Consider the following 10,591-nt stretch of genomic DNA (forward strand, 5'->3'; position numbering starts at 1 on the left):
GGTGCTGAAAACATGAAGGCAAATTTATGGGATGTGGATGCGCTTGAAAAGGCTGTTTGGGAAGGTGTCATCATGGTAAAAGTATTTTTCTACGTGACACACGTTGTCCAGGGTTCACTGTCCTCTTTCTAGGACTATTTGCACAGTCCCGTAGTAAGATACTACCTGAAGTAGGTTTCCTGAAACCTCAGTGATGTATGTACTAGACGTGCGAGAAATGTCCTTTTCTTATCACCCAGAGTAGGATCCTCTGTGAAATGTGCTATTTTTGCTGATGTTTTACACTACTAACTTTGGAGCTTCATGAGCTGTTGAGAGCTGTGTACATTTTACATGCCTCAGAAACTCTACACCCTAGAGTGTAGAGTTATACTTTATATACACCCTATATACTTTAATTATACAGGGTGCATCACGAGAAATGAGGCTAAACCCAAATCGACTTGGTGTTTTCCTTAAAAAAAAACTGTAGGGTGTGCACCTGGCCCACCTACGGTGTCTTGAACTTGTGGCCCAGCTGCTGTTTTGATCCAGCTCAAATACAAAGTGCGCGACAAAACTCGCTGACTGGCTGAGGTGAATTCCTCAGGCAAAAGTGCACTCTCTCTGTGTTGCATTTCCCGCTCTTAATAAAATTAACAAAAGGTGTTTGTTGTATTCTCTTGCCATAACTTTCTGAATGCAACAAGCTATCAGAAAGCTTTCTGTACAGCTACACTTATTAAACAGAAATGGTTACAAAGGAATGTTCAGCATGTTATTCAGCAGCAATTAGTAATTTCAGCAGGCTAATTTAGATGTATTTTAGAATGAGTTCAATTATCTTCTGCAGCCCCTGGAAAAAGTGGACTAGGGGGAGTGTGAAATGTAGCCCTTGGGATTTTAAAGGTTCCCGACCCCTGGTCTACTTAGACATAATGCTGTTTGAACTGCCAGCACAAGTCTTAATGATCTTTCAGAATTAATTTTGTGGATTAATAAAACTGGGTTGGTGGCTTAAACGACAGGCCCTGTGGTCTGTAATCTGCAGAAATGGAAAGCTGAGCGACCTTCTGTGGCGCAGCATGAAAGGTGGCAATAATGCACAATCTCCATGAGTCCCGCAGAGTTCAACTTTACATGAGGCAACATTGTTAACAAGTGGGTTGAAGCGGGGTAGTTGGATGAAGTACATACTTGAGTGGAACTGCAGCAAGGGACGTGGACAGGTGGGTTAAAACAAAAACGACAGGAGACCTGCAGTCTCCTGTCGTTTTTGTTTTATCCCACCTGTCCACGTCCCTTGCTGCTGTGCCACTCAAGTATGAGGCTACATTTTCGTTTCTCCCTCTCTGTCTGATTGTCTCTCAGTCTCCTGGCTGGCTTTTCCTCAAATTTGTGGTGGACCATCCAGCTTTGTACTGCTGAGCAAACTGTGGCTATCTGTCGTATTTCTTTGTTGTCTCGCCCCACAATGTAAATAGTAGGGACTTTGCCACAGACAGAGTTGCCTGCCAGAGACAACTTTTTGGAATGACAACAATTATAATGTCTAGCTTCGATTTCATTGCATTACAGAGCAGAGAACGTCACGCATTGCGTAATGGCAGCAGGTGCATCAAGAGGGATTGAGGCACGGAGATTTTGCATTTTTCCATGTCCCATAATGCACCATATGAGGTCGCTGCGGTTTCCATTTCTGCAGGTTAGAGACCTCAGGGCTGTGTTCTGCAACTTCCTTATTCAAACCACCAACCATTCTTTTATTAACAAAATTAACTATGAAATCTCATTAAGGCTGGCGTTGACCTTTAAAATAATATACGTCAAAGTAAGCCATACCGCAGATATGTATATGTGCTGTGCAGTGTTTGAAGGACAAATGTAACTTGGATCTATAAAACTCTTGGCCCAATTCTTGTGACGCACCCTGTATATGAATTCTGGAATACACCTCTGTAATTCAAGGTATCAATTTTATGACATGGAAAATTTAGTGTTCTCCTGCAATAATTGTTTGGCATAAACTAGAGCGTTTGAGCTGTGTGTGAAATTTACTGATTGTTTTCGAGGAACTTGCATGACATTTTTAACTTGCTGCGAGCACAATGTGAGCAGGGGCGTTACAAAGAAGTTGTGTGTGACTGCAGTTATCTCTCTCTGTCTAGTGGTCGTATTCTTAAAGGGGTTGCGACACGTTGATAGGTGTGGTTCGTTGCATTACGCATGCTTGCGCTACTATTGAAGCGATTTTTCCACGTGCCGTTGTTGGCGGGATAGAAACGCTCAAAGAAACCTAGGCCTAGGCGTCAAGCCCTGACGTCAGTGGAGGCGTCTACTCGTAGGGGAGAGGGGGAAAGTTTGCAAAAACCACATGACAAAGTATCTGTCCACTCACGAAGCAGCAGTAGTAGCAGTGGGCCGGGTCGGGTCAACATCCCCTGTGCTTTCTATCTGTAGAAATGTGCTTTCAGCAGTCGTAGGCATGGAGACAAGCGACTGTCGTCTGCGTGTAGTGACAGTCCCCGCGCACTAATTGGAAAACAAAATAAATCGTTAAATGTCCCTATATTTTTCTTAAGACATATTTTCTGGAAAGCGTGTTGCACTTTTAGTCTACAGGCTCAAATTTGTGAAGTTTGCAATCATTTACGAGTTCTTGAATTTGCAGGACGGCGAATTGCGATAGCAGACGACGTCTTACTTTGTGTCCACGTAGTGAAGGAGGGAGAGGAGGCGTTTAGCAGGCCTTCTGTATCTAGGTGGCGTTGTTCGGGTTCACAGACATGTTGGACCCTTATTTGAGAGAGGGACGAATGAGGTCTCCCCGCGGAGCAATGCGGGTAAGAGGGAAACTAGGGAGCTGCGCACACCGCTGACCTGCTCGCATTTTGCGTACTACCCTCTTCACCGTAAAACTTGCAACAGAGGTTCACAGCGGTGCATATAATTAGGAGTGAACGCGGATAATATTGGCAGTATTCACAGCCACACGGTGGCCACGCATGTAACGTCTGCGGCCGTGCACTTTAAATGTAGGAGTAACCACATCGCATCCGCCGGCCATTGCTTTTGTAGGAAAAAAATCTACCCGGTGGAAATGTTAGGAACTTTTCTTTGTTTTCAACATACACATTTTCTCCAGGTTATGTCATCCACTGTAGTGCGCTAATAGCAGCTAACCGCTTTGGGTTGACAGCGTGCTCTCAGTTGTGGCTCCTCCCAGGGGACGTCGGCAAGACACTGATTATTTCACATGTTATTTCTACCTGCAGACCAGGATGTCGCGCGGACTTTTTCCACACACTTTTATGTGTAACCATCTTTTGCATCGTATTACCTTTGCATATCTTAGAGCGAAGTGTCACAACCCCTTTAAGCAATGAAGCTTACCCACTGCAGGGCAGCACTTGATGTTGCCCTGAAGTGTATCAGAGTTGTCGTTTAGAGAATATATTTTTTACATTGTCTTGGATATGCAGGTGCATTCTTTGCTGTGCGTACAGTGTGTTAAAACGGTTGAAACCTTCTATGCCCATTTTTGGAATGATGCGCAGAAATTGTAAGTTTTGCACACATTGTGCCTTACAGAGGAATTGTTTCAACGTGAATGCAACACTTACACTAGTCCCCATTTTTATCTCTGGCTCGTTTGCCTAGATGTGGTGCACTGTTGTTGAGTCGAGAATAAAGAATGCTAATGTTCTAGACTTGTGTCTGAAAAATGTCGTGAAGGCTGATTTCACGTCAGATGAGGCAGGATGGCCCTATTGATCTCCTGGATTTTCATTTATATACATACAGGGTGTCCCAGCTAAATGCCAGCATATATTTTAAATATATATATATATATATCACTTTTTCCGAGATCAAATCAATTGCAATATAGCACATGCTGAAGGGCACTTCTTAGGAAGCATTAGCAAACTCCTAAGACAATGTCTAAATTAACTTTCAGTAATTAACTTTTTAATTATACAAGCTATGAAGTTGTCCCAATGAGAACATCTGGTCCCTTTGGTCACCTGATACCGGAGCCGTTTTCAGAACAAAAATCCGTTCGATAGATCGTCCGCAAAAAATTCGTGAAGCGCGAAGGGTGAAAAATTCGTGAATATGAGAGGCTGAAGGAGCAAAGTGCCGCCTCATGCGTCGAAGATGCGGAAACTAACAAACAACTTGCGGAAACAAAACGAAAACAAATGTATCCGGTGACTCTATCGGAACTGCCCTTATCTTGGGTTACATTTGCGTTTTTCCTTTTTCCAGGACGCAAGAGGCGATAGTGTGCTCTTTCGCCCTCTCACATTGGGGGCAAAGGAAAGACGCGTCTCCGAAGATGCGCAGTGAACAAAAAAAAAAGTGTGTTCCTTCACGAATTTTTTGCGGACGATCTATCCAACGGCTTGACTTTCGATGGACCCACTGAATGTCGCATACTAAAAGCAGTAGGAAACACAGACGTTACGTTTATTGAGAGTTAATACTCCAAGCAATTCCTCGCTTCACTGTTCTGTGCGTAATCGAAGCAGACTTAGACATCTCAGTTCTGCTTGCATTACTGGGGCCGGATTCATAAACAGTTCGCACGCCAAAAATTGTCGCAAGTCTGTCGTAAGACAACGCCCCCCGAGCTGTCGTAAGTCGATCAACAGCAAACATGGCTGCCTACTTTGGCCGGTGTGGATTTCGAACAGTTGGAACCGCGACGAGGCTTGCGACTTGCGACGTGAGAGGGCTTGTTGGAAACGTGTGACCTTGTTTGACGTCTCCGAGAGCCACTTGCTACGCTATCATGGAGGAGGAGGAGGGAGGAGGAGTGTCGTTGGGAGGAACCCGAGAGGTCTGCCTGCCTGATTAGGCGGCATGTTTCTCGGGAAGGGAAAGGTGGTGGAGAGGAGGAGAGGAAAGGGTGAGGTGGAAGACCGAGCGGAATCCGCTCGGGGGGAGGATAGCTGCGTCCATGGGCCGACTTCAGGGGAACTGTGCCGGCATACGCCTATTACACATCTGAGGGAAACCCAGGAAAAACTCCAGACGGCACAGCCGGCCCGCGGATTCGAACCGCGGACCGCCCAGTCTCCAAGCGCACGCGTTACCGCTGCGCCACCGGAGCTGGTCTCTACGCTATCATAGGATGTCAAGTGCTGGGATTCGTATAGCCTGTGCGACGTACGTGTTGGCTCCCTCCTTGAGGTGACCAACTGATCGGTGCCACGCTATTCGCGGGGACGTGCAGGTGATGGTTGCGTTTCGTTTTTATTCAACTGGAAGCTTCCAGTTGGTGATTGGAGTTTTGGCGGCCGTGAAACAAAGCAGTTGTTCCCGCATCGTCGTTGGTGTAACAAGTGCAGTGTGGACGCTCAAATGAAGTTCATTCGCACACCGAGTGAACTTCTAAATTATGTTTGGTCATGTCCAGGCAGTTGTCATGCAATGTAGCGTAAGCAAGGTCCTTCTCTATGAACATTCCGTATACGTGTGCATATTCTGAAATTGTGCAGGAGGAGTGCCCGGGGGATGGAAAGTGTGGTTGTTTTAGAAAACACGTTTATGTCTGAATACGCTCCTAAATAATTTTATAACTGAAGTCAACTAAATAAATGAAGATTCCACATTCTTATGTACGCAGTCTATTCACTGTTGCTATGGTTTGGTTTAAGCTGCCACCTGGCAATGTGTTCACCCCATACTTATGCTGCTCTATATGGCAAGCATTCGCATTGCAGGACAAGCAGGCCTGCTAAATGTTTCTCAGTTTTCTTGTGAGTCTCCAAAAGTTCCTCTGCCCCAGTGCGGCTGTCATATTGACGCCTTCATGAAATGCCATGCACACACTAATCTGAGAAGACAGGCGTATAATTATTGACTCAATTGACTGTACACTGTGAATGCACGTGACGAAGCATGAGGAGGTACAGTATGCTTGTGGTTCTGTGCGTGGTTCTACTCTGAATGCCCCTGCTCAAACATGAGTCCTTGCTTGACCGTGAGGCGGATGCCTGAGGCTGCTGAGCAGGCTCTACATAGATATCATTCGCAGTCGCTTTTTCTGAAGGTAAGTACACATGGGAGAAAACGTAGCCCCTGAAGGAGGCATCGTTGGACATGGTCGATGGGATGTGCCTGGATTGGTGAGTTCTTGTGCTGAGTCAGAGCTGAGCACAGCATTCTCAGCGAATTAATTAACACAAGTTTGTGATGAGGGTGTTTGGTGCACTCATCCCCCCTCACACACATACCAATATCGAAACTGCCAGGAATATCATGGACAGCAGTTCGGTCAATGGCCCCAACCACTCTTACCTCCAGTATCGTCACCGGTACTAGCCGCGCTGCGGTCTACACTTGCTCCTGACGTTTGAAATTAATATACTTGTGAATGTTATGAAATTTCATAGCCGTCCTTTCCTTTCCTCTCTGTAATATCCACCCTAACAACTATTGTAATTCCCAATGAACCCTCCCATTGTGCTGTTCCTGCGAACGTCCACATCGTATACCTCTCTTTTGCTCGAACTTTTAAAGTCTGTCCACTTCTACTTCTGCAAAGTTCCGTGTAATTCCCGAAACCGCGAAGAGGGCTGCAGTGATGTGCTTAGGGACCTTTTGCTTGTCTTTAGCTCCTGCTGCTCCATCTCCACTGGCGTCGATAGCGTTTTTGTTTGTTTTGTACCCTTCCACGAGGGTCTCTATCTCGCTCTCCGTAAAATTCGGCCGGTGGACACGCTTTGAGGCCCGATGAGTGACTTCTATATCAACTTCAGAACACACTTCTGAAAATACCGAGCGATTTTGTTGACAAACACCGTGGCATGTGGCATAGGATACAACGGGCCCCATTGGTTGAGCTGACGTCGTTGCTATAACAATAACATAACCTCGGGCCCAATCGCTCATTAATCCCACGGTCACATTTCAGGAAGCACGTCAGCTGCTCTTTCTTGCTCGTTCTGCCCATCGTGAAACTCCCTCTCCTTTACGATCCTTTCGTGAATACTGAACCCCGCGATTTGCGACGATGTCTTACGACGGTTGTAGACTACGACATCGTAGCGAATCTTACGAACTTGTTTGTGAATCCGACCCCAGGGGTCGGATTCACAAACAAGTTCGTAAGAAGCGACCGTGTACGGTGTTGAGAGATAGTGGAGCTAGTTTGGACCTAGTTCATCCATCATTTGTATCGTCGGAAAACTACCTGAGTAAATGTGTGTGGATCCGACAAGTGATGGAAGAACAGACAGTGTGTTTACCCGTAGCTGAGGTAATGCTAGAGGGTCCTTTCGGAGAACTGCGAACCGAAGCTGCCGTAAGCGACAAGTTACCTAAAAAGTACTTGTATCTACTTTCAAATCGAACGGCTCACCTAATGCGCAAAGCGGGCATGAATCTAGAACCAGAGACGATCTGCGCATTGACAAGGGCGAAGGGGCGAGAGCTTAGGGAATTGAAAGCTGCGGAAGAGGCTGAGGAGCAGAAGGGTATGAATGACCAAGGAGATAGGGGCCATCATGTAAAGACGCCGACAGTCAGAGATCATCAGAGCGCAGACGATCAGGAAGACATAGGTTCTAGCAGAGGCGAATTTTTGGCACCAACGAGTAAAGCTTTAACTAACCTGATCCACGTAGACAGAGATACGCTTATCAAACTCCAGGGTGACGACGCGTCTCTAGCGATACTAAGCCATAATGATCAGGTGGGGGCTGCGAAGAAGAATGTCAGGATCTTTAAGAAAAGCGATGTTTTGTACCGGCACTATGAGGATCGAAAAGGACGAGTGGTAGACCAGCTGATCGTACCAAAGAGCTTGCGCAATGTAGTTTTACGGCTTTGTCACGACAACTCTTGGGCGGGACACTTAGGCTTGCGTAAAACAAAACAACGGCTACTTCAAGAATGGTACTGGCCTGGGTGTTTTAGAGACGTAGAGAACTATGTTAGGGCATGCGACACATGTCAAAGGGTGGGGAAACCCAACGAGCGGTGCAAGGCGCCTCTAACTCTCGTTCCGATCATCAGCGAGCCGTTTCAGAGATTGGTCATAGACGTAGTCGGGCCACTTCCCGCGTCGAAATTCGGTAGCAGGTATGTGCTTACCATGATCTGTCCGGCTACCAAATTCCCCGAAGCGGTACCCCTCAAAGAGCAATCTTCGACGGAAATCGTAGACGGTCTTTTGTCTGTATTTGCCCGGGTAGGGTTCCCAAAGGAGATCCAATGTGACAATGGATCCGTTTTTACGAGCGCACTGACCACGACATTTCTAGAGAAATGTGGAATCCGTGTAATTCATAGCTCCCTACACCATCCACAAAGTAACTCAGTGGAGAAATGGCACTCTGTGCTGAAGCGCGTACTGAGGGCTTTGACTTACGAATGCAAGACAGACTGGGAGGCAGGTCTTCCGGGGGCAATGTTTGCACTGAGATCCGTGCCTCATGAAGCCACTGGGTTCAGCCCAGCTGAACTAGTGTATGGGCGTGCGCTTCGCTCCCCTATGCGCCTCATAAGGGAAAAGTGGGAGGACGAGCAGAGCGACACAACGGTTCTAGAGTACGTTCTGAGCCTACTCGAAAGACTTCGGAATTCGCGTGAAATAGCGGAGAGTAACATGCGAGAAGCGCAACAGCGGGCGAAAACCTACTACGATCGCAACGCGCGCCCTAGGGTTTATAAGGAAGGTGACAAGGTGTTGGTGTTACGGCCTACAAGGGCCAACAAGCTAGAGGTGCATTGGGACGGTCCGTTTAAAGTAATTAGGAAACTTTCGGACACTACCTACATGATCGAGTTCAAGGGAAGGAAAAAGGAAGTACGGACTTACCACACGAACCTAATGAAACCTTATTTGAGTTCGACACACGTGGTAAGCGTAGCTTTAAACGTTCCCGAAGAGCAGCCCTCGGACCTAGTAGAATGGGGTGACGTTAAGGAAAGTTGTGCCAACGTAGACGAGATCGTTCAGACGGTACTAAGTAACGCTAAGCTTTCCGAGCAGGAGAATGAGGACGTCAAGCTACTGGTACAGGATTTTAAAGATCTCTTCTCAGATTACCCAGGCAGAACTGCCCTTGCAACTCATGATATAGAGTTGACCAGTGAATCCCCTGTACGTTCACGTCCTTACCGCATTTCCCCGCGTCAGGAGGAAATAATGAGAAAAGAGATCAAACGCATGCTTGATTTGGGAGTAATTGAAGAAGGGGAAAGCGAGTATGCGTCACCTATGATCATTGTTGAAGTGGCGGGCAAAGAGCCTAGGCCCTGTATCGATTATAGGAAGTTGAACGCTGTAACAAAGACGCAAGCGTACCCGATACCGAATGTAGAGGAGAGAGTGGAAAGGGTCAGTCGGGCTAGGTTTATCACCACGCTAGACTTAGTCAGAGGCTATTGGCAAGTGCCAATGAGCGAGCGAGCGCAACAATTTGCCGCCTTTACGACACCCTTCGGTTCATACAGGCCGTTAATGCTCAGCTTTGGCCTTAAGAACGCACCTTTTTGTTTTTCAAAACTTATGAGTCAAGTACTGCGAGGGGCGGAAGGATATGCCGTACCCTATTTAGACGATATCGCCATCTTTTCGGACTCGTGGCAAGACCACCTAGAGCATCTTCGCGATGTTTTCAACCGTCTACAGACTGCTGGTCTAACACTGAAAGCGAGTAAATGCCACCTGGCTCAAGCAGAAGTGTTGTACCTTGGACATCGCGTTGGCCAGGGAAAGAGGACGCCAGCCGAAATGAAAATAGCAGCGATAGCAGACTTTCCCAGACCGCAGAGCAAATCAGAGGTCAGGGCCTTCCTGGGTCTGACTGGTTACTACAGGAGCTATATTCGGCAATACTCCGAGATAGCAAGTCCCCTGACTGATTCGCTTCGCAAACAAGCACCGAATAAAGTAAACTGGAATGACGAGAAGGAGAGCGCATTTCAAAGACTGCAAGCCGCTCTGACCAAGCCTCCGGTCCTTAGATCTCCAGATTTTACCAAGCCATTTATAGTACAATGTGATGCAAGTAATCGTGGAATGGGAGTTATTCTCAGTCAAAAGGACAACGACGATCAGGAGCACCCAATACTGTATGCAAGCAGGAAGCTCTCTATCAGAGAAGAGGCTTACAGTGCAACAGAAAAGGAGTGTGCGTGTCTAGTTTGGGCCACTCAGAAGCTTTCGTGCTACCTGTACGGGACCGAGTTTGTTTTCGAGACAGACCACTGCCCACTAACGTGGTTGAACCAAATGTCGAGCAAGAACTCACGGCTACTCAGGTGGAGCCTTGCTTTACAACAGTACAATTTCAATGTTCGGTATTTGGAACGTGGAAAGGAGTTCAAAACAATGGTTCAAAACAAAACTCGAAGGAGGGGTGCTCAATGAATGATGAGGTTTTTGTCACGCAGTATTGTCTTATATGTATGAAATTCGGGAGCCAAAACCCGTAAGGTTAGTGACCTAAATTCGTACTGAGTCCTGGCTATGTGACAATAGAGGGGAGCCGCTGCGCAGCTGTAGAATGGCGTTGTGGTGTTCCGTTTCGTTGTTTGTTTTGCCATGTTGAATGCAGTTCGTCGGCAACGGACCCTTCTGTCATCGAAACCCAAA

At 46.9% G+C, this 10,591-nt stretch overlaps 1 protein-coding gene across 1 annotated transcript; it reads left to right on the forward strand.

Moving 5' to 3' along the window:
- Positions 1–7,000: 7,000 nt before the first annotated feature.
- Positions 7,001–10,366, forward strand: LOC135391549 (uncharacterized). The gene has a single exon (XM_064621877.1). The coding sequence runs from the start codon at positions 7,001–7,003 to the stop codon at positions 10,364–10,366; it is 3,366 nt and encodes a 1,121-aa protein (XP_064477947.1).
- Positions 10,367–10,591: the final 225 nt, after the last annotated feature.

The sequence above is a fragment of the Ornithodoros turicata genome, chromosome 1 (assembly GCF_037126465.1).
Source record: "Ornithodoros turicata isolate Travis chromosome 1, ASM3712646v1, whole genome shotgun sequence".
Lineage (NCBI taxonomy): Eukaryota > Metazoa > Arthropoda > Arachnida > Ixodida > Argasidae > Ornithodoros > Ornithodoros turicata.

Coding starts and splice junctions, on each gene's coding strand:
- LOC135391549 (XM_064621877.1), top strand. CDS start 7,001: ATGTCTTACGACGGTTGTAGACTACGACATCGTAGCGAATCTTACGAA.